The 24,740-nt window shown below is 45.0% G+C and overlaps 1 protein-coding gene across 6 annotated transcripts in view; it reads left to right on the plus strand.

Moving 5' to 3' along the window:
* The first annotated feature begins 2,597 nt into the window (after positions 1 to 2,597).
* The window catches only part of ANKS6 (ankyrin repeat and sterile alpha motif domain containing 6), an 87,365-nt gene continuing 65,222 nt past the window's right edge, over positions 2,598 to 24,740 (plus strand). For 2 of the 6 annotated variants that reach the window (XR_007772355.1, XM_050938154.1), the window contains exons 1-6: positions 2,601 to 2,996; positions 4,092 to 4,591; positions 9,692 to 9,736; positions 16,773 to 16,977; positions 17,806 to 17,912; positions 21,502 to 21,650. Coding sequence is in view for 5 of the 6 variants with exons in the window: in XM_050938154.1 (XP_050794111.1) it covers positions 2,674 to 2,996; positions 4,092 to 4,591; positions 9,692 to 9,736; positions 16,773 to 16,977; positions 17,806 to 17,912; positions 21,502 to 21,650 (1,329 nt within the window). In the remaining variant the exon portion in view is untranslated. Of the gene's footprint in view, positions 2,997 to 4,091; positions 4,592 to 9,691; positions 9,737 to 9,962; positions 11,047 to 16,772; positions 16,978 to 17,805; positions 17,913 to 21,501; positions 21,651 to 24,740 lie in introns of those variants that run through there. The other 4 variants (XM_050938153.1, XM_050938152.1, XM_050938155.1 and 1 more) reach the window with 4 other exon arrangements.

The following is a 24,740-nucleotide window of genomic DNA, read 5'->3' on the forward strand; positions in this document are numbered from 1 at the left end:
AACCCTTCTTGTTACCGTTAGCATACCTTGCTAGCTGCAACTCCAGTTGTACTTTGGCCTTCCTGATTACACTCCTGCATGCTCCTATGCTCTGCCCCAGACCCCAACCCCACTCCACCCCTTCTTCCAAGCCCTTTGATCCACCAAACAGATTACCTTTATAAACTGTTATTTTGCCTCTCTATCCAGCACCGTAGTGCTTTTTCATGTCATAGGGGGGAAGGATAGCAGAGTGGTTTGAGCATTAGCCTGCTAAACCCAGGGTTGTGAGTTCACTCCTTGAGGGGGCCATTTAGGGCTTGGTCCTTCTTTGAGCAGGGGGTTGGACTAGATGATTCCTTGAGGTCCCTTCCAACCCTAATGATTCTATGATATGCAAAAAAAAAAAGTGTTTTCTAATATTTAACTTAAGTCTCCTTTGCTGCAGAATAAGCCCATTACTTGCCATCCTATCTTCAGAGGACATGGAGAACAATTGTTTCACAGTCCTGTCTCTTTACAACAGTCCTTACCATATTTGAAGACTATTAACATGTCCCCCATCAGTCTTCTTTTCTCAAGACTAAACAAGCTCAGGTTCTTTTAACCTTTCTTCAGAGGTCAGGTTTTCTCATAAATAAGCTAGGGAAATGCAACCTAGATGAGGCTACTATAAGGTGGGTCCACAACTGGTTGGAAAACCATTCCCGAAGAGTAGTTATCAATGGTTCACAGTTATACTGGAAGGGCATAACAAGTGGGATACCACAGGGATCAATTCTGGGTCCGGTTCTGTTCAATATCTTCATCAATGATTTAGATAATGGCATAGAGAATACACTTACAAAGTTTGCGGACGACACCAAGCTAGGAGGGTTTGCAAGTGCTTTGGAAGATAGGATTAAAATTCAAAATGATAGGGACAAACTGGAGAAATGGTCTGAAGTAAATAGGATGAAATTCAATGAGGACAAATGCAAAGTACTCCACTTAGGAAGGAACAATCAGTTGCACACATACAACATGGGAAATGACTGCCTAGGAAGGAGTATTGCGGAAAGGGATTTGGGGGTCACAGTGGACCACGAGCTAAATATGAGTCAACAGTGTGATGCTGTTGCAGAAAAAGCAAACATCATTCTGGGATGTATTAGCAGGGGTGTTGTAAGCAAGATATAAGAAGTAATTCTTCTCCTCTACTCTGCACTGATTAGGCCTCAGCTGCAGTATTTTGTCCAGTTCTGGGCCCCACATTTCAGGAAGGGTGTGGACAAATTGAAAAGAGTCCAGAGAAGAGCAACAAAAATAATCACAGGTCTAGAAAACATGACCTATGAGGGAAGATTGAAAAAATTGGGTTTGTTTAGTCTGGAAAACAGAAGACTGAGAGGGGACATGATAATAGTTTTCAAGTATGTAAAAAGTTGTTACAGGGAGGAGGAAGAAAAATTGGTTTTCTTAACCTCTGACGCTAGAACAAAAAGCAATGGGCTTAAATTGCAGCAAGGGAGGTTTAGGTTGGACATTAGGAAAAACTTCCTGTCAGAGTGGTTAAGCACTGGAATAAATGCCTAGGGAGGTTGTGGAATCTCCCTCATTGGAGATTTTTAAGAGCAGGTTAGACAAACACCTGTCAGGAATGGTGTAGGTAATTAGTCTTGCCTTGAGTGCAGGGGACTGGACTAGATGACCTCTCATGGTCCAGTGCTATCATTCTATGGAAAAAAAAAAACAGTGAGGACAAGGCACTTCAGTTTGAACAGCAAGAAAAAAGGCTTGAGAAAAATGTCTTTGGAATAAGAGCTGGGGGAATATACTCATTTGTTTTGCCAAAGTGGGTAAGCAGAGCAGGGTGAAAACTTGAACAGTATGTGTAACTGCCAATGGGGGGAAAGGCTGCATAAGGAACAATGGAAGAAATTCTGCCTAACAGTTTGTGTTTAAAATGTATTTCAAATACTATTTACAATGCTTTGCACTAGTTTCAGTGTTTCCTGTACATAAAATGTTTGTTTACTATAGAAACTATATGGCCTAAACTACAATGGAAAGAGACTAAGAAAGAAAGAACATCATTCAGCATTTCACATGCATAGCCCTGCCGTTTACCTCTGTCAAATGGTTTTCCAAATTACAAAAATTTCTGTGTGTCCAAACTGAAAATGCAGATTTCACAGTACACCTCTACCTCCATATAACCCAGTCCTTAGGAGCTAAAAAATCTTCCTGAGTTACAGGTGAAACTGTGTTAGATCTAACTCACTTTGATTCACAGGCGCACTCAGCCCCGCACCCTGGAACATTGCTTTACCGCTATAGCCAAATTTGCGTTATAGCAGGTCGCATTATATCGAGGTAGAGGTGCAGTAGCAAATTGTGACAGTGCACCCCCAACCATGGCAAGGCCCTGCCCCAGGAGCTGGGGAAAGGGGAGAGCTAGCAAGTTGTAACAGGCCTTTCCACATCAGTCCCCATTCGCCGCCCCTGGCAGAGGACGGGGAAGGCGGGGAGTAGGGAAGCGGGACCACGAAGCGCCAAGGAGCTGTCGGGAAGTGCTGCCGAAACGGCGTGTGTAACACTACACCGGCCGCCGTGCCGCGGACGGAGCGCCGAGCTCTCCTTCCAGGGCAGCGAGGCCCTGGCCGGGGGCGGACGTCGGGAGCGGAGCCGGCAGCGGCCCGGGGCTCGCTGCCGATGGGGGAATGCGGGGTTCCCACCCAGGTCCAGCTGTTTCTCCGCGCCTGCGACCAGGGGGACTACGAGAGCGCCCGGCGCCTGCTGGGGCTGCCCGGGGGCGGTGCGGAGGAGCCGGAGGAGGCAGCGGAGTCCGGGGCAGGCGAGGCGGCAGCGCCTCCCCCCTCGGTGCCAGTGGACTGCACGGACGAGGCCGGCAACACGGGGCTGCAGTTCGCCGCGGCCGGAGGCCACGAGCAACTGGTGCGGTTCCTGCTACGCAAAGGGGCCTCGGTGCAGAGCCGGAACCACTACGGCTGGAGCCCGCTCATGCAGGCGGCCAGGTAGGGCCGGGCGCTGCCCGTATCCGCTCCCGCGCAGCCACTGAGCATGCTCCAGCCTCCCGAGCGCAGCCTGGGGCATCCCCGAGTCCAGCGCTGGGGCGCCCGGGGGGCGAGGGCGGCTAGCGCGCAGGGGTTTCCTGCAGCACAGAGCTTGGGGCGCAGTGGCCTGGGCCTCTAGCAGAACGGCTGCTGCTGGGGGGAGGGGGAGCACTCCCCGCCCCGCTTTGAGCTGGCTTTGGTGTTAAAAAGTGGCGCTGTTCTTTCTTCATTTCAAGGAAGCCAGTTAGAAAACAAAACAACCCCAGGAGCAGAGGAAAGCTGGGGGAGTGGTCAGCGCAGAGCAGAGAGGTTCCTTCCTGAACAGCATCACCTTGGAGTGTGGCTGTTCCTGCGCTTACCCTGGCCAGAGCCCATAATAAACAGGGTTAGGGTGGCCAACTTTCTTATCACACGAAAGGGAGCACCCTTGCCCTGCCCTGTCTCCAAGGCCCTGCTCCACTCACTCTAACCCCCCTCCTCCATACTCTCGCTGTCCCCCATTTTCACTCACTCATTTTCACGGGCTGGGGAAGGTCCCTTTTCAACCGGGTATTCCAGTTGAAAACTGGACACCTGGCAATGGTCCCCCACATCCCAGTGCTCCTCCTGGGGCGGGCCAGTGGAGCTGAATTGGTGCCTGGGGGTATTGAGTTTTATATAAATGAAGAAATCAGGCTTATTATAACAGAAGTGCATGTTTTATCACAATTTCTGATCCAAAATAAATACTTCCCTTAAATCTGTACTCTCAGAGTATAAGCATAACATCAAAACCTGTGTGGAAAAGGAACAAATTATTTTATGCTAATTGATGACACACACTGATCACTCACAAGTGCAAATTCAAACACCTAATTAAATTTACCATAAATCAACAAAGTTAAACATTTCTGGTTAACTTGTGTGTGTATATATATTTTCAGTTGATGTAGGTACAGTATGAGAGTTTAGCATACTGGATAACTGCTGCAGCAAAATTTTCTCACATGCTTTCTATAGGAGATATTTGTCACAGTAGAATTGGTAATTTTTTCAATTCTTTTTCCTCCTCTTAAGGTTTGGACATCTAACTGTGGCTCACATCTTGTTGGAGAATGGTGCTGATCTCAATGCACAGAATAAGCTGGGAGCCAGTGTACTTACAATGGCTTCTAGAGGTGGCCATGTCAGTGTCGTGAAATTGTTGCTGGAATCCGGAGCTTTTGTTGATAATTATGACCATTTTAATACTAGTTTGGTTGACAACAGCAAAGAGGAACTGCCTGATATAACACCGCTAACAGCAGCTGCCCAGCATGGATATGAGGCAGTGGTGCACTTGCTACTGGACTGGGGAGCTGATTGTAATTACACTGTGAAGACTGTGGGCTGGAGTCCTCTAATGCTGGCAGCTGTTAGTGGAAAGGTGAGCTTGGCACAACAACTCATGGACAAGGGAGCCAATCCTAACCACCTAAATGTGCTGCATAAAACACCTTTTGAAATCTCCATTGGCTTCAAACATAAAGACATGAAAGATTATTTGGAATCACTAACAACAATCAGACCCCTGACAGGTATGGGCTACTATTCTTTTGGTTTCTTTTCTGCAGGATTTAGGTTAGACATTTTGAGACATAAGAACCAAAGAGGTAGTTATTAATGTACATTTTATACTTTGAGGCACAGCGCTTTTGATCTAGATGTTCTTGGAGTGGATTTACTCACCTTTGCCTGCAAGCAGGTTTTCTCCAAATAATATGGAGGCATGTTGGTATTTCCATTGTTTTATGGTAATAAGACTGTGGATTCGACTTGAAAAATTAGAAGAAAAAAATTGGTGTTCCCAGTGGAATCCTATTTGTGCTCTTTTAGGGGGAAAATAAAAATATTTACCCAAAGGGGCAAAGAGGTTGAAAAACTGAAGACAATTCAGAGAAGAGCTACGAGAATAATTCAAGTCTAGAAATCCTGCCTTACAGTGAGAGACTAAAGGAGCTCAGTCTTATTAGCTTAACAAAGAGAACGTTAAAAGGTGACTAGATCGAAATCTAAATACATCTGCATAGGGACAACAAATCTTATACTGGAGAGCTCTTTTGTATAGCAGACAAAGGCATAGTAATGTTGGAATGGAATGTCTAAATGGAAATAAGACAATTTTTTAACAAAGAGAATAATTAACTTTTGGAACAGACCACCAAAGAGTGTGGTAAATTCGTTATCAGTTGAAGTCTTTAAAGCAAGATTGAATGTGTTTTTTAAATATATACTGTAGTTCATCCACAAATTTCTGGGTCTGATGCAGGAATTATTGGGCAAAAGAAATTATGCCAGCTAAATTGATGTCGCTCAGAGTGTTTTTTCACATTCCTGAGTGACAAAAGTTTTGCTGACATAAGTGCTAGTGTAGACAAGGCCTTAATCCTTGCCATACTGGGGTCTAGCTATATACTCTCGAAAGGGGCAAGGCAGCAGAAAGGGACACTCACATGAGTTTTGCAACTCTTAAATATCTGCTAATATGCTGTAAGATGGCTGGCTGATGGGCCTGGTGAGGAAAGGAGAATTCACCCCCTAAACAACTTCAAATTTTCTTCTCTTTTTTTTTTTTTTAAATCCACAACATTAAAACAAGAACAAAATATTCTGGCTGCCCTACAGGGTGTTGTCTTAACCCTTGTCTCCAGGGCTTCACAGTCCTTAGATGCTTTTGTCCAGGGGGTCTCCAGCTCAGGCTTTTTTCCAGCCAGCTGCAGTTCCCTGTAGGTGTCTTCCTATCTGGCCTTTCACCTGACAGGTGCAAGGAGTCCCCCTTTCCAGGTCCTTTCCTGAGTCAGGGTCTCCCCTTTCTGGCCCTTTGCCTAAGAGTTAGGAAGCATTTTATACAGTTTTTGAGGGATAGCTCAGTGGTTTGAGCATGGGCTTGCTAAACCCAGGGTTGTGAGTTCAATCCTTGAGGGGGCCACTTAGTGGTCTGGGGCAAAAATCTGTCTGGGGATTGGTCCTGTTTTGAGCAGGGGGTTGGACTAGATGACCTCCTGAGGTCCCTTCCAACCCTGATATTCTCTGTGACTAGAACTAGGTATTCCGTTCAACTACTGCTCCCAGTTTTAAAGAGTCCAAGGAATTCTCATTCTTCCTTTGGTTTCTCTCCTCAGCATTTGACTGTATGCAATATTTTGGAATTACTCTCTGTGAAGTCCAGTTATGGACAGAAAACTGTCTGTGTAAAAATGGCAACTTCTAACTTAGTAGTTCTGTCCACCTTCTCTTGATTTCATTTCAAATATATCATTACTTTATACTCCTGTTAGCACTGAAGTGCCAATAATACTTTGGAAGATTTATTATCTGACTTGTATACACATAACAGAATAATTTTTCCTTAATTATATGGTGCAAACAGTTCTTAGAGACTTCACAGAGATTTATGAAGACAAACACCATGTCCTAAAAAGTTTAAAATTGGAATAATTTCATATGCAAAATTGTTATCCTCTGACTGCCAGATGCTGGGACTGGAGAGCGGGGGATAGATCACTTGATAATTTCCCTGTTCTGGTCATTCTCTTTGACGAATCTGGCACTGGCCACAGTCGGAAGACAGGATACTGGGCTAGATGCACCATTGATCTGACCCAGTATGGCCATTCTTACGTTCTTTTATCATTGATAAAAGGTTGGAGATGATGGCCTTGGTTTAGAAAAATGTTTTTTTTTTAATGTGAACTGAGCACATTTGATGTGGACATCCATGAGTAGAAATGAAAATGGAATCCCACAAAGCCATTTTTTAGTTATGTTTCAGAGTAGACATGCACTTTGGGGAATATTTACCCAGGACAGAAGCTCACACATTTTATCCCAGAAATTCACACTAATGCTTTGAACCTTATTGTGGGCCTTCTGAAGTGAATGTCATCCTTTAACAGATATTTTACTCTTCCAGACACATTAATGTATAAATTTCAAGATTTCTTTTCCTTCTACAGAATAGATGTTGGGTGGCAAACAACTCTACTAATGCTTTATACAGTCTGTAGTCCTGCTCCTGCACTGAGAACCCTGCAGGTGGACCTCTGCTCCGACAGGGCCTATATTAGTTTCTTTGTGCTTTCATCTTTACTTATCAAATAGAAGCCTGAATGTACATTTTGGAATAAGATAATTATATGTAGAATATTGTAACGGGAATCCCACAGAGCCACACTGAGGTTACTCAGTGAGGGTGAACTGCAAAGAATGGGGCAGACAATCCGCAAAGCTGGTGGATATTCCAATATTTAGATTTACCAAGCCTGCATAAAACAGCTTCTATAATCTATTACTGATTACCCAGAAGCCAACAACACAGGTCCCTTAAAGCAGTGGTCACCAACTGGTCAATCACGATCAACTGGTCGATCCTAGAGGATCTCCCAATTGATTGTGATCTCTGGTGGTGTAACGTGGCTGCCACTAAGGCAGACTGTCTGCCTACCCTGGCCCCACACTGTCCTGGAAGCACCATACCTGCAACTCTCATTGGTCGGGAGAGCTGTGAGGGCAGTGCTTGCAGAGAGGGGTAGTACGCAGAGCCACATGCTCCGCTTCTCACCTCCCTGCCCCCCCGGGGCATGTTGGCCGCTGCCGGGAGCGGTGTGGGGCCGGGGTAGGCAGGAAGCCTGCCTTAGCCTCGCTGCGCCTGCCGCTGACTCGGAGCCGCCAGAAGTAAGTGGTGCTCGCGGGAGACCACACCCCAATCCCCAGACTGAACCCCCTCCTGGCAGGACCGGCGCCAGTGTTTTTGGCGCCCTAGGTGCACGGCTATTTCGCCGCCCCACGCGCTGCTCCCGTGGTTCCAGTGGAGCTGCCGCAGGCATGCCTGCAGAGGGTCCGCTGGTCCTGTGGCTCTGGTGGAGCTGCCACAGGCGTGCCTGCGGGAGGTCCACCGGAGCCGTGGGACCAGTGGACCCTCCTCAGGCACACCTGCATCAGGCCACCGGAGCCGCCTGCCGCCCCCCTCCCCCAGCAAAATGCCGCCCCCCAATAATCCTGGCGCCCTAGGCAATTGCCTGGGTCGCCTAAATGGAAGCGCCCGGCCCTGCCTCCTGGAGCCAGCACCCCATAGCCCCTAATTCACCTCAACCCCCTGCCCCAGCCCTGACCCCGTCCCAGAGCCAGCACCCTGTACCCCTTCATGCAGCCCAACACTCTGCTCCAGCCTAGAGCCCTCTCCTGCACCCAAATGCCCTCCTAGAGCTTGTACCCCTCACCTCCTTATGCACCTCAACCCCATGCCCCAGGATCAGCCCAGAGACTCGTCCCACGCTAAGAACCCCTCAGCCCCAGCCCAGAGCCTGCACCCCCTCCAGAACCACAATCTCATACCCCAGTCCGGTGAAAGTGAGTGAGGGTGCGGGAGAGTGAGCAACGGAGAGGAGGGGATGGAGAGAGTGGGGCAAGGCTTTGGGGAAGGGGCAGGGCCTTGGTGAAGCGGGGGGGCAGATCTTGGGTTGCCCTTAGATTCAAAAAGTGATCTTGGGTGTAAAAAGTTTGGAAACCACAGTCTTAAAACAACCCAGCCTCAGGCCTCCACCCAGACGCCCAAGTCAAATATAATGAGGATTACTGAAAATCTTTTTCATCATATAAGAAAGTTGTAACAATCCCAAAGGATCAGACACATTGCCTCCCAAGTTAATGAATACTTCAGATCTTACCCAAATACGTGCTTACAGCCAATCCTTATTAAGTAAATTAAAATTTATTAGAAAAGAAAAGAGAGAGAGTATTGGCTAAAAGATCAATATACATACAGACTTGAGTACAGTTCTGAGATCAGATTCATAAGAGAGATGGTGAGCTTTGTAGTTGCAAAGAGTTCTTTCAGAATTAGTCCAATGTCCGTTAGTCCAATGTCCATATTCAGGGTGATCCAGATGAGACTGGAGATCGCAGTCTTATGACTTAAGCTTCCCCTGCATGAAGCATCAAGCAGATCTGAGATAAAAAAGGAATGGGACCCAAGGAATTTTTATACAGTTCCAGGCCTTCTCTTGACAGCTCGGAGTCCGTAGGTGAAGATTTGTCAATCATGGAGACTTTGAAGTAGACCTATTTCCTAAGCATCACCAGTAATCAGCTACATGGATTAACATAAGGCAATTTATCTGTTAGGCAATTTATCACAAACTTTAAAGAGACATATAGACAATGACATTATTTCACCCAAGATTCATCTAAATGTTAATATTGCCTTTTGATCTCTGAATCAATATCTATAGTAACAGAGAGGAACTGTCTGTTTACATGGTAACATCTAACAAGATATAAGTAAACATATACAATTAGTATCACTTCTAATTCTCTAACAATACAGGTTTGCATTTCACAGTTCTAGCCTATGTAACATAGAATGGCCCTAATTACCATTTACATACTTTTCTAACATGCCTCTAAAGGTTGACTCTGGGTCATTTAGTCTGTGAGCCGCTTAACCCTTTCTGGCCATGCGTCACACTTTGTATAAGATTTGTTGCAATTATATAACAGTGGTAGCAACAATGATTTGTGTGGTCATACTCCAATCAGATAACATCACAAATATACTTTTCTTTTTTTTGCTAAACTAATTGTACTAAAAATGTTTAGCTACATGACTCATGTTAATACAGATATTTGTATTTTCTCAGATAATGACAAGAGGCAACCTGATGTCTTTCATGCCTTGAAAATGGGTAAGTTTAAAAAAAAATTCACCACCAAATCTGTTTCTTGAGACTGTAGGACAGGCTTACTTGCTAACATGAAAAATTGAAACTATGTACTGGAGTTATAGGCTACTTTGCTCTTTCCTTACTATTTAGATAAAGATATGAACAAAAGCTACATCAGTGCTTAGTGTATCAAAAGACTCAAAATCAGAGGTTCTGACAAGCTAAAAAAGACATTCACTGCCTGTGATTCCTTTGACACACTGGGAGGATATCAAAATGAGAAATCCACTCCGACATTTTCAGGACTCAATTACAAGTAAATACCAAGGTGGATGGGGTGACAGTCATCAAGAATTCTTCTTGCAGTGTTGCAGGAGGACAGGACTGTAACAAGAGCTGTGCCATCCGGATTCTGTCAGTCTTTCAAAGTTTGTATATAGTCCCTCAGTTCCTGCCTGTAGATTAGATGATGTGTAACTAGATTAATCTACCTTTGCCCTGGCTGAGACTGATGACAGGCTGTCAGGGGATGATGGAGTGGGTGCTGATGTCCCAACTGGTATTGTCAATCAACTTGCTCCAGTGTTGTTATCTAGAGATCTTCTATATCTTCACGAGACCTCAGCAAGTCCAGGACATGGCTTTCAACTTGGGTGCGGCTTTGAACCTGTAGACTCCATCAGTACAAGAAGAGATCTATGCATTCTTGAGCATGGCCTTGATCAAACTGACCATCTACATACAACCTTCTCTGATATAAGTGTTATCAAGAAGTATAACACTTAGGAACACAGTATAATACAGAGGAAGCACCCACCAGTGACTGGAAAGATAAGGAGACAAGAAATTAAAATCCAGTGTACACAGCTAATAGACTACCCAAACAAAGTCAAAACAGGTAAATTAAAGTATTTCAGCCTTATGCTGATCAGTAAATGTCAGCAGTCAACCATTTGTGCAAAATGAGTTACCTAGTCTACATCATAGCGACCTGGCTTGCCGGCACCATTTTCCCCATATTAGGTCACTTGGGCCCACCAACCCAGTCCACAGAATGCAAATTAGTAGATGATGTAGCCATAATTCTCACTTCCAGATTCAAGTGCAGGAAATATATACTTGAAACAAAATCTTTGCAGTTCATCTATCTGACCTATAAGACCAGGGACAAACCCAGACTGGATAGTCTGCTAATCCACAGACCTTTGGAGACCAGTGACTTTTTAGAAGAGCAGCTTGAAATGCTATCTGAAGAGCTGAAGATCTGTTGTCTTGAAACACCAGCATTCAAATGGATGATGCCACAGATGCAGCAGTACAAAATCTCTTAGGTGGGTTCTTTACCTTTCTTCTGAAAATCTTGAGGTGGTGTGGTCTAGGTCATTCAGGACAACAAGTTTCTAATATACTGTGTCATCAAGCAAAGAGGGGCAACAATAGCAAAGTGTTTTGGCAGTCAACAGTGGAAAAAGTTCTTGAAGGGTCTAGCTAATGTTTTTCTACCAGTCAAAGACCCAGTTACCATCTGGGATCTGATGCTCACTAACCTATCTATAAAAAGAGGCTTCCTGATGACGGTGCCACGAATAAGGAGAGTAAGTAAACCATAGAGTCTTGTGCCTGACTCTCCATTTCCCATTTTTCACAAGACCATGGTTGTTATACGTACCCACCCCAAGACCTTAACGAAATAATTAACTTTCTGGTGTGTGTGTGTTTCTCATAAGCTTCATGCACACCATGAAGAAGTTAGGCTTTGCACAGTGGATTTTAAGAGAGCTTTGAGTTATTACGTAGATAAATCTAGGGTGTTTAGAAAATTATTTAGATTTCTTTTTATTCCATATGAGAAACCTTGTAAGGGAAATGTCATTGCTTCTTGACGTCCGTCCAGATGGATTAGACTGTGCACAGAGACTTGTTTGCATTTTAGCTAGTGTTCCCAAATGAGACACACTTTGGGCTAATTCAACAGGAAGTACCTCCTGCGGGTTGGCTTCATCACGGTAAAACTGAGACGCATAGGATTATGTTTACACAATGATAATACCTAGATTTACCTCCAGATCTGATGTTTGGGAGAGTGCTTTTACAATTGATGTTCAATTACAATCAGCCCACTTATGTCTGAAGTTTGTACTGCTTGTCAAACTAGCAGTACTGAAAATGGGCAGAGACTACTCTGACAAAGAAAGGGATGATACTTGCCAATAACTGCACTTCTTCAAGGGTGTTGCGTCCCTACATTCATGCTAACCACCCATCTTCCCTTTTTTCCCTCAGGGTATGTCTACACTATGAAATTAGGTCGATTTTCTAGAAGTTGATTTTTAGAAAGTGATTTTATACAGTCAGTTGTGTATGTCCCCACTAAGCATATTAAGTCAGCGGAGTGCATCCTCAGTACTGTGGCTAGCATCCACTCATGGAGCGGTGCACTGTGGGTAGCTATCCCACAATCCCCACCATCTCCGCTGCCGATTGGAATTCTGGGTTAAGCTCCCAATGTCTAATGGGGCAAAAGGATTGTCATGGGTGGTTTTGGGTACATGTCATGAGTCTCCCTTCCCTCTTTCCCTCGCTCCCTCCCTCCATGAAAGCAATGGCAGACAATCATTTTGCGCCTTTTTTGCTGGGTTACCCTTGCAGATGCCATAGCACAGCAAGCATGGAGCCTGCTCAGCTCACCGCTGCTGTCGTGAGCATTGTAAACACCTTGCGCATTATTCTGCAGTATGTGCAGAACCTGGATAGGAGCCGCCAGTAGGAGGATGATTGTGAGGAGGACATGGACACAGATGTTCTTGAAAGCACGGGATGTGGCAATTGGGACAGCAGGGCGGCAGTGGGGCAGGTTGATAGAGAGGAACACTGATTCTGGGCCCGGCAAACAAGCACAGACTGGTGGGATCGCATAGTGTTGCAGGTATGGGATGATTCCCAGTGGCGACAAAACTTTCGCATGCGTAGGGCCACTTTCCTGAAACTTTGTGAGTTGCTTTCCCCCACCCTGAAGTGCAGAAATACCAAGATGGGACCAGCCCTGACAGTTGAGAAGCAAGTGGCGATAGCCCTGTGGAAGCTTGCAATGCCTGACTGTTACCGGTCAGTCAGGAATCAGTTTGGAGTGGGCAAATCTACTGAAGGGGCTGCTGTGATCCAAGAAGCCAATGCAATCACTGAATTTCTGCTAACAAGGGTGGTGACTCTGGGAAATGTGCAGGTCATAGTGGATGGCTATGCTGCAATGGGGTCCTTAACTGTGGTGGGGCGATAGATGGAACGCATATCCCTATCTTGGCACTGGACCACCTTACCAAGTACGTAAACTGCAAGGGGGTATGTGTCAATGGTGCTGCAAGCAGTGGCGGGTCACAAGGGACGTTTCACCAACATCAACGTGGGATGGCCAGGAAAGGTGCATGATGCTCGCATCTTGCAGCTGCTCAAACAAGAAGGGACTTACTTCCCAGACCAGAAAATTACTGTTGGGGCTGTTGAAATTCCAATAGTTATCCTTGGGGACTCAGCCTACCCTTTGCTCCCACGGCTCATGAAGCTGCACACAGGCAGCCTGGACAGTAGTAAGAAGCAGTTAAACTATAGGCTGAGCAAGTGCAGAATGGTGGTAGAATGTGCCTTTGGACGTTTGAAGGCTTGCTGGCGCTGTTGCTGACTAGGTTAGACCTCAACACAACCAATATTCCCATTGTTATTGCTGCTTGCTGTGTGCTCCATAATATCTGTGAGAGTAAGGGGGAGAAATTTATGGCGGGGTGGGAGGTTGAGGCAAAACGCCTGGTGGCCAATTTTGAGCAGCCAAACACCAGGGTGGTTAAAAGAGTACAGGAGGGTGCACTGCACATCAGAGAGGCTTTGAAAACCAGTTTCATGACTGGCCAGGCTACGGTGTGACAATTGTGTGTGTTTCTCTTTGATGCAAACCCGCCCCCTTTGTTGATTTGAATTCCCTGTAAGCCAACCACCGTCACCCCTTCGATCACAGCTGGCAAAGGAAATAAAGTCACTATTGTTTTGAAACCATGCATTCTTTCTTTATTAATTAAAAAAAAAAGTGAGATAACTGACAAGGTAGTCCAGGTGAGGTGGGAGAGGTGGGAAGGACAAGGCCACATTGCTTATTGTAGCCACACTACAAATCAAAACTGTTTGAATGACAGCCTTCTGTTACTTGGGGCATCCTTGAGTGGAGTGGCTGGGTGCCCAAAGCCTCCCCCCCGTGTTCTTGGGCATCTGGGTGAGGAGGATATGGAACCTGGTGAGAAGGGCAGGTGGTTATACAGTGGATGCAGAGGTGGTCTGTGCTCTTGTTGCCTTTTCTGCAGCTCCATCAGATGCCTGAGCATGTCCATTTGCTCCCTTATTAGCCTCAGCATCGCCTCCTGCCTCTTCTCATCGTGCTTACTTAATGCTTTCCTGGACTCTGCCACTGAATGCCTCCATGCATTCAGCTGTGCCTATCAGTGCGGGAGGACTGCATGAGGTCGGAAAACATGTCATTGCAAGTGTGTTTTTTTCGCCTCCTAATCTGTGATAACTTCTGGGATGGAGATGGTAGGGAGAGCATGGAAACATTTGCACCTGCTGGGGGATAAAAAGGGAGAGTAGAATTTAAGAAGATTCTCCCTTCTCAGAAATGTCTCTTTCACAGTGAATCAAGCAATTCACAGCAGACAGCACATGTGCTTTAGGTACAAGGTCACATTTTGCCTTTTATATTGAGTGCCTGCCGGTATTGTGACACATCACACACGGCTGGGCAACAGAATTCACTTTCCAGGCAGCCATGATAAACCAAAGGGTACGATACGCGGGGTTGGCTTCTTCCACCTTCATAACATGTGGGAATGGTTTTAAACTGCAGCACCTTCCTTTCCCGGAGCAAGCAATGCTGGTTGGGTTTGCCATTTAAAATGAGGGGCTGTGGTTTTCAGGTGAATGTGCAGGACACCCCTCCCCCCAGCCCCACTCTGTGGCTATTCTCTGGGATGATCCCTTCACCCCAGCCCCCACCGCGTAGCTATTCTCAGGGATGATCCCTTTTAGCCAAGCTCAAACAGCCCAGCATGAACGGGGTACTTTTACTGTTCCCTTACAAAAATTCCCCTATTTCAACCAGGTGACCATGAATGATATCACTTTCCTGAGGCTAACACAGAAAGATATAGACAGAATGTTGCTTGAATGCAACCAAAACCCAGGACCATTCACTGCCATGCTTTGTGCTGCAATGATTCCAGACTACTTGCTACTGGCTGGGTGTGGTAAAGTGTCCTGTCATGGAGGACGAAATAAGGCAGGCCTCCCTAGAAACCTTCTGCAAAGGCTTTTGGAGTACCTCCAGGAGAGCTTCATGGAGATGTCCCTGGAGGATTCCTGCTCCATCCTCAGACACGTTAATAGACTTTTCCAGTAGCTGTACTGGCTGTGAATGCATCCCAATTCTTCAGGGCAAATCAAACATTAAACATAATTGCTTTTATCCCCTGTAGTGTAGTTACAAATGTGCACTCACCAGAGGTGCCTTCTCTGGCTTCAGGGTCTGGAAACCCGCCTTGGGAGGGTATTGGCTCCATGGTGATGAAAACGTCCTGGCTGAGGGGAGAATGGATTCTCCGCTTGCCTGCTGCGAATTCTCTTCCTCATCCACAAAATCTTCCCTGTTGCATGAGACTCCTGCCTTGCAGGTGTACACGGACAGTAATGGGGTAGTGGTAGGGTCCCCCCCTAGAATGCCATGCAGCTGATCATAGAAGCAGCATGTATGGGGCTCTGACCAGAGCTACCATTTGCCTCCTTTGTCTTTTGGTAGGCTTGCCTGAGCTCCATAACTTTCACGCAGCACTGCTGTGTGTCCCTGTTGTAGCCTCTCTCCACCATGCCCTGTGTGATTTTGGCATATATATTAGCATTTCTTCTTTTTGATCGGAGTTCGGCCTGCACAGATTCTTCTCCCCATATAGCAATCAGATCCAGTGTCTCCCGTTCAGTCCGTGCTGGAGTCGTTTGTGATTTTGGGGGGACTGCATGGTCACCTGTGCTGCTGAGCTTGCCACGCTGACCAAACAGGAAATGAATTCAAAATTTCCTAGGGTTTTTCCTGTGTACCTGCTTAGTGCATCAGAGTTGAACGTGCTGTCCGGAGCGGTCACATTGGAACACTCTGGGATAGCTCTCGGAGGCCAGTGACATCAAATTGCATCTGCATTACCCCAAATTTGACACAGCAGAGTTGATTTTAGTGCTACTCTCCTCGCCGGGGAGGAGTACAGCAGTCGATTTTAAGAGCCCTTTAGGTCGACAGAACGGGGTTGGTTGTGTAGACGCATTGCTTATAAAATCGACCTAAAGTGGCTAAATTCGACCTAACCTCATAGTGTAGACCAGGGTTTAGAGTCCTCTTAAATCTGTTAAGATGCTGGAATACAGTAAAAGTAACAAGGCCCCAGTGGCTAACAGGCTCCTTCGTGGTAAATTTTTGACACCACGTTCAGTCATGAAAGTGAAACGGGATTTTAGGCCTGTTTTAAGTGCAAATCAAAGTGAAACCTTATCTACAGAGTCAGTACCAATGTCTCCATAATATTTAATGTACGCATTTTATATACCTGCTCTAGGGATTTATCCTTGGAATTATGGGATAGTGCTGTGGTGCACAGGAAAAGACTGGAGGGAGCACTTTGTGTGGATACACTCCACCTGTTTATGCAAAACAGGACAGATACGCTGATCAGTTGAAGGAATAAATAGCACTGCAAATTCTTAGCTGTAACATTTAAACTTGAAATAGTAAAGTTCTCTAATGTAGATGGAGCTATAGTGTATGTGAAGTAATAATATTTCTGTTGATGTTGCTATTTCATTTAGTTTTCATAGTACAATACATTTTAAAGGTGATATATATTTTGTTTATTTTTCTTTTTAAGTAAGAATATTTTGTCAGTGTTAGCAAATCAAAATATATATTAATTTAGAGGCTGAGAAATTGTCTATTCCTAATATACAGCATTATTATGTTTTGTGACGTTCTTCATAGGAAATTTTCAGCTGGTTAAAGAGATTGTGGATGAAGACCCAAATCAAGTTAATATTATTAATGGTGATGGTGCTTCTCCGCTGATGATTGCAGCTGTAACTGGACAGTTGGATCTTGTACAGCTGCTCGTTGAGAGAAATGCTGACATTGACAAACAAGATAATGTTCATGGCTGGACAGCCCTAATGCAGGCCACATACCATGGGTAAGTGATTTTTCCCCTTGATTAGTGGTAGGAGAGAGTTTATTCTACTTCCTAGATATGGACACAAAAGTAATCAATTAGTTATTGTCTCAGAATAGCAGAAGGCAAGCTAACTAAAAATTCTGTATGCTGATGTCAAGGAACAATAAGTCTTATGCTCGTGAGAAACACCAGGCCTCTCTTAGATGCTGAAACTTGTGGTATTGTTGATGTGATTTTCCTCGGTGCTAGCTTCAAAAGAAGCTTCAGTTTTGGTATTGGGACCCTCAGGTTTCTCTAGTAGGTCTTATCTCCAGTAAGTGGCTTGGAGACCTAGGGTATCAAGCTGGTACCAAATGGAACCCTGTCAGTGCAGAGTAGCACTGGTTCAGAAGCCTCAGTCTCTAGTCCCATCAACCACTCCTCACTCCAAGGAGAATAAGAGGAGGAAAGTTCTTAGGGAACCCAGAACTCCCTTACGAAGAAACAGCAGAAGAAGAAACATTGTGACTATGGATCCAAGAAATGAATGGCAGATCTGGGGACTTCAGTGCTGGAGACCCTAAGTGCCAAACTGGTTCTGCAGATAGCCAGGAGCATTCTAATTTGTTGCAAAGATTTTGATATGAGGGTTCCACTGTTTTCCCCTCCCATCAGAAGTGACGCCTCACTTTCTATGTTAGAGGGTTCCTTGCTCGTGCCAGTCCCACAGAATTGAGAGGCACCTAGGTTGTCTGTAGACAATATCTGGACAAATTCTAATTCAGGAAAAAGAGCATGGCATAAGAGGGAAGAGATGGAACATTAGCACTCTTTCACATATGTGACCAATTTTTTTCCCCCTTAAAGAAATAAAGAAGTTGTTAAGTATTTGTTGAATCAAGGAGCTGATGTCAATCTACGTGCAAAAAATGGATACACAGCCTTTGACCTGATAATGCTACTGAATGATCCAGGTATGTTATGTCACAGAGCCCAAAGGAAATGCTTGCAATGACAGCACATGCAACAAGGAAAACATCCCCTCTAATTTAGAAAATACATTTGAGTTGTAGAAAGTAATCTCCCATGAGTTCCATGTGACAGAGAGAGATTATTTTCTGGAAACAGTATGCTTATTGGATTAAATGGTCAGATAGAAGTGTACAGACATTTATGGGTTATAGCTTGTCCTTTTAGAATCTGTTTATTCTTGCTGCCTGATTTTTCAAGTCTGGTGTCAAAATGCAATGTTTGTGTCACCGGTGTCTTTTCAGTGATGGTGAATTATGATGGCCCAAAGATAGTCCTGTGACAACACTAAAAATATAGAGTAAAAATATAGAATAATTATGAAAGTGAAAGCTTCCATTTGCACAGATGTCTTAGTAACCAACAGTAAAGGGAAAGGAAAGAGAGTGTGCCATCATCTGGAAAGTGGTGAACTCCTGGGCAAATCTCTTTTTTAGCTCTGTAAGATCGAGTAAAAGTCACATTTCAGGTGTCCAACATTTTTTTTTTAATTGAAAAACATCCTATAAAGAAAGGAAAAACACCTTAAATGGGGCTTTGGTAAAATGTTTTTAATGTGTTTCTATTAAGCTATCAAATAAATGATTTTAGCTTACATTATCTGGCACTTTTCCGTTATTCTTACCTGTAGCTGAACTGGCTTTTCTGAAGCCAAAGAATGCTGTTTCTGGTGGAATTACCCTTTGCTATCTCTGTATTTCCTTCACTTCATCTAGGAGAGAGAACGAACGAACAGGCAGAGGACCTCTTTTAAAAAAAACAACAAAAAAACAAGGAAAGTGAAAAAAACTGAACACTAAATAGTTCTTAGTTCTGGTATCACCAGTTGACTATCTAGTGTTGACTGGTAATCATTAGAGGTGCAGGGCCATCCAAAGGATTTAGGGGGCCTGGGGCAGGGCCGGGTCTTCGGTGGCAATTCAGCAGTGGGTCCCTCTTGGAGGGAAGGACCAGCCGCCGAATGCAGCCAAAGAATGAAGCGGCGGCGGTAGAGCAGCCCAAGTGCTGCCAATCGCAGTTTGTTTTTTTTCCTGCCGCTAGCGGCGCTTGTACTCACCGGGCGGCGCTTCAATGGTGGGAACTTCATTTGCTCCGAGTCTTCCGCTGCACTGAAGGACCCACCGCCGAAGACCCGGAGTGAGTGAATGGCCTGCCGCCAAAGTGCCGCTGAAAACTCGGAGTGGCTTGCGGGGCCCCTGCGGGGCCTAGGGCAAATTGCCCCACTTGCCCCACCTCTGGGTGGTCCTGTAGAGGTGTACTTACGTCTTGATTGGACAGTGTTCCAAGCTATACTGTGGGTTATTGACAGTACATGTCTGCCTGTGACATGTTGCAGTGTCACAGGCAAAAATGTAGAGAAAGAAAACTAATTCAGAAACCCTACTGCTTTGACAGGTCCTTGGCACTCGTGCTGATACAGTGTGGGCAGGGAGCTGAGAGGAGGACTGCAGCAGAAGGCTGGGTGATCTGCAGGCAGTTAAACCCTCAAGCTCACAGATCCCAGTCAGCTAAGTAGAGCACTTCCCACTCCATGATCTTTTCAATTCAGGGCTTCACAACAGAGACTCCTTTTTCAGCTGTGTTCTGTAAAGTTTCCCACTATTGCAGCATCACTTGTGGGAGCTCTGTGTACACAAGGGACTGAAGGCTGTCAGTTCTTTAATCACTGACAAGTACCTGCACCTTATCTGGATTGGAGCTCTCACTAGTGGAGCTGCACCTAGGGCAGCAATAGTGGGAAATTTTAGGGGAAGAAAAATCTACTGAAGTGTTTTTTCTTGTGGTTAATATCAACTGGCAGAGCTGAGGAAGGTTTCCGGTTTTCTACCCAGTCAGGCTGCCGTGTAGGCCAGTTCTTTCCTTCTCAAAGTCTCTTCCGGTTCTGCTGGAAATAAAGTTTTACCAAACTTTTTTCCAGCATCAGCACTGCAAAGACACACATGTTTAGTTCCAAACACAAAATATCCTTTTTCCCCTGACAAGTCATGTTATTCCACTCCTTGTGCTTACTAACTCTGGACACACAAGTATCCCTCCCAGCCACTGTCAAGTCTTCCACTAGTCCATCTCCCCTTAGATCATCCTGTCCCCTTCCATTGCAGCATGTAAAATCATCTGGGATGAGATCTCCAAAAGCATCGAAGTTAGCAAACCCAGTCCCATTGGAAGTCCTAGCTCTCTTAGGTGTTCCTAATGCCCTTGGATCTTGTCTTTGTGACACGTTAGTGCTCGGCAAGCCAAAGTGTGAGTCTACAGTGCACTAGTTTGCTGTGCAGTAACATCCCATATGGACACTGCTACAGTGCACAAAAGGTCCACAGTGCGCTTTGACATATGGCTCTTTGAAACAGCTGGCCACACAGTAACATAGACAAACTCTTAGACACTTTTGCAGATCCCATCTCTAACCCTTATGTATTTCATTAAAAACTTTGGGGGGAATCCTGACCCTAGTGAAGTTAATACTAAAACTCCTGTTGTCTTCAGTGCTGTCAAGAACCCACGCTTTGTTTTTAGAACACTTATTGCCAGTATAAAACATTACTTTGCTAATATATGTCTCGCTTGTAGTTTGTTCTCCTCTGTCTCTCCCTTTTCATTCCCTCCACTTTGTATTTTTCAGTTTCGTGTCTTGGTGTATTCTCCATCATTTTCACTGTCCTGTTTCCCATAGATTAATTTTTACACAGTGTTTAATGGCTTTTAAAATGTGCAAATTATTTTTTCTCTAGATTCATTATTGTCACTTTTTTTGTCTCCCAGATCCTTTTTTTGATTCTGTCTCACTCTTCAGCATTTTTTCTCTTCAGGAGTCTCTCTTTCTTTCCCTCATTTTGCCTTCCCATCTTCACCCTTTTATACATTCTTTCTTTCCTCTCCTTCTTTTTTCTGTTTTTTCCCCTCCTTTCTTTCTTCCACTTCTTTTCAGTCTGTTTGTTGTTTAATCTGAGCATTGCTCTTCCCTCTGGAATTTGTCTTCAAACTTTCTATCTCCAGCCTATGCTCAGGAAAAGAGAAAAGAATATCCTTTCTCTCTGCTCTCTTCTTCTGTCTCAGGTGAGAAAAAGTAGCTTCGCAGTGTTTTTATTAGCCCCCATCAGGCAACTGTCAGGTTCATTTGTTAAAGTGCTCTTGATTCTGACTGAGCAGAGCTCTCTTCTTGCTGTTCAATACTCTTTAGTCTTGTTCTAGTGAATTAAGCACTGATAGTGCTTCTGTTGGTTTTGTGGCATAAGTACCACTGTGTAAGTCAGCAGCTCAGTGAGCGCAGGGCCACCATTCAGTGTTTGTGGTCAATCCACCTTTGTATCTGAACATTATGGAAGTTTCACCTGGAGAAGAATAGAGAGGGAGGGCAAAACAGGGAGCCCTTGGCACCAGAACTTTAGACGTATGTGTCTGGTGCTGTTGCCTTACACTCTCATAGAATGCATAGGAGAAGCTTCAGAACATCAATCCTGGTCATATATTTGAGATGAAGGGACATTTACAAGTAAAACAAAACAAAACAAAATCTGATTTTGTTTTCTCCAGACACAGAACTGGTACGTCAGCTAGCATCAGCCTGCATGCAAGTAGACAAAGACAAGGGTAAGCAGAACAACAAATCATCTTTGCCCTGTTCTAGAAGTAGGCAATCTTTAAATACCCCGATGTTGCCAGATGACAAGGGAGGATTAAAGGTAAACAAATTTCATATGTACTCTCTCGATGATTTCTGCATAAATAACATGTACAATTTACTCTAAGGTATGAAGTGTGGAAAGTCACCACACTGAAGTGTTTTAGACCTAGGACATAACTAACATATTTACTTTCTCCAAGCCAAGTATGCATTAGTCCTCTTTTATCAGAGGGGTAGCCATGTTAGTCTGGATCTGTAAAAGCAGCAAAGAATCCTGTGGCACCTTATAGACTAACAGACATTTTGGAGCATGAGCTTTCGTGGGTGAATACCCACTTCCTCAGATGCATGTAGTGGAAATTTCCAGGGACAGGTATATTTCCAGGGGCCTCATCCTCCCTGACTGAACTGACCTCGTTATCTCTAGCTTGCTTGCTAGCATATATATACCTGCCCCTGGAAATTTCCACTACATGCATCTGAGGAAGTGGGTATTCACCCACGAAAGCTCATGCTCCAAAACGTCTGTTAGTCTATAAGGTGCCACAAAAGGATTCTTTGCTGCTTTTATTAGTCCTCTTTGATTTTCTAAGATGTGGACTGTGGTAGACGTTTTGGCTGCTGGAGTGGTGGTAATGAGATGGGATGGAACTGTTTCTTTAATTCTAGAGGACAGTTGATATAAGCACCCTTACAAAGAAACTTATTCCAGAGTGGGAAAAGTCACTGTATAGTTAAGGTTATAACTGAGTTTCCATTTTAATCCTGATTTTAGTTCTCATTCTGGAAAACTTTGTATTGGCCTAAAATTGGTTAGGTTACATCTACAACCAAGTTAGAATTTTTCCACAGCATTCAAAGTGAATGGGATATGGAGTTTAATTAGTATTGTGAGCGGAAGAGGGGGATGTGGGCTGCTCTTATGTTGACAGTAAAATCAGTTCCCTTCGCTGCAGAGTTTGCAGCTCCAGCTCTGCCCATCCCTTCTCTGCCATAGGAGGAGGCTGGGACAGGGCAGAGGTGTAACAGTAGGGAGCACCAGATCACTGCTCCATGCTCTGCAATAGAGGGAACTGCTCTAAGTATCAGTGCTGGGCCAGCTATTTGGCTCCAGAGCTCAGGGCTCATGAGAAAAGGAGTCCCTGCCCTGAAAAAAGGGGACCGTTGGTGGAGTTCCTCTCTGAGAGTGGTGTCAGATCTACATTTCATACTCTTTCTGTGGTCTCACCTGCTGCATCAAGGGTAAGGTGATGGGAGCATTCAGACAGCTGCACCATACTGACCCCCCCATAACAGTCCCAGGGGTTAGAGTTGTGATTCCTATCCTCCCAGGTAGTGCTGTATTCCCTCTGCCTGGAACTGCAGGTGAGTCACCAGCTGGGGGAAATTGTTAGAGGAGCTGGGCTGGCACTATAGCACTAAAGTTAGTTTTAGAGACAAGTTGTCCATGTGCCAGACAGCTGAAGCTGCTGTAGGAGGAATATTGCTACCAGCTCCACTCCTCCAGCAGCAGGATAGGGCTGAACACTGCATTCCTTACAGACCCTCAGCTTCTAGCTGCTCCCTCTCTTTGTTTCCTCCAGGCACCCTGCTAGGCTCTGAGTGGGCAGGGAGAGGAAAGCAGGTGGTAGCTGCAGCTCCATCAAGAGCAGAAATCTCAGCTCTGTTATATAAAGGAGTCTGTGCGCTCATGTTTGCATTCCATGCAGGGATCAGAGTAGACACTCGAAGATGAAGAGTATAACTACGAGCTCTTTGAGTGGGACCCAGGATCCCAATATGGTTGCAGAGAAGGCAGCTAAGCTGGGTTGGTAAAAGGAGGAACCTCAGGGTGAAGGGCCTTCTGCATCAGATATGCAGCTTTCTATTGTAAAATGTATTGACAAAGGCTAAGTTTTGTAGGCTGGTGAAATATGGATTCCATCAAATGGCTCCTGCAAAATTTGGGAAGCACAATTATTTAACTACCTCAGTATCTGGTGCAGTGGCTGTCTGGATCACATGCTGCTGTAATGTACTATTGTCCTGCCATACCTTCACCACTACGGCACTCATTGCATATTTCATCCCCCAAAAGAAACTCAGCTGATTGGTAATTATCCAGAATAGCTGTCTTTCACAGAGCAATTCCCGTTTTTTTTGGAGAATAAGGGGAGCTCTCATACTTGTGATCTGGTACTGTAGTACTGCACTACAGAGCAGACACTTTATCCTGAAGTTACATAGCTGCTGCAGTTTAGCCCAGGTTTCAAGTACAATTCTGCCCCACCAGCCTGTGGTTGTGTGCCAAACCCAGAAGTGGCATGTGATCTACAGAAGATTTGCAAATAGCATATAAGGCCATCTCCTCATACCCCAACCACCACGGCATACCTGCTGTTACATGAATGCTCTGAATTGCTGGTCTTGTCTCTTTCTTGCCAAGTTACTCTCAGAACAACCACCACTGCCATCTTGCCACTCACTTTCAGGGACCTTGATGAGCAAGGAATGAGAACAGAGCTTTCATCCTGGCTTCCATTTTTGAGAAAAAGGACAGGAAATGGTGCTGGCATCAGGGGATTAATGAGATTTATCCCCAGAGAATTATGGGAGTTTGACTTCTCTTCTGGGTTTTGAGAACTTCAGGTAGCTATACTGGAACTGCAGAAAAGGTAGACAGAGGGCAGATGGACTGCACTGGTGTAGTATAGTGATAGTGTTGATGTGAGTCAAAGCTGTACCTGAAACAGCCTGGCTAATATGGACATGGTACACTGTAGATACTCACAGAGGAGTCATCCAACCAATTTAATTCCAAATTGTTCAGTTATCCCATGTAGGCAAAGCCTTTGGAAGATGTTAATACCTGCACAATATTGCTCATTATGGTGCTGTGTAATGTACCTTATGAACATAAAATTATTCACTTACCATCAAGTGATGTACTGTGACTCAGTACCTCCTCTTGTTGTCCTTGTTAACAGTGACCAGGCTAAAACTGCCCACATCTGCAGGATCCACAGTAGTCAGAAAACTAGGCATCGCCGCTTCCCCAGTGTCTCTGAACTGTCGTATCCTGTTCATTAGGTCCCCACCTTACTACAAAAAACCCTGTAGCGTTTGCCTGGAAGCTCCATCCTTTCAATCCTTTTGCAAGCACCAATAA

Source organism: Gopherus flavomarginatus, chromosome 2 (assembly GCF_025201925.1).
Source record: "Gopherus flavomarginatus isolate rGopFla2 chromosome 2, rGopFla2.mat.asm, whole genome shotgun sequence".
Classification (NCBI taxonomy): domain Eukaryota; kingdom Metazoa; phylum Chordata; order Testudines; family Testudinidae; genus Gopherus; species Gopherus flavomarginatus.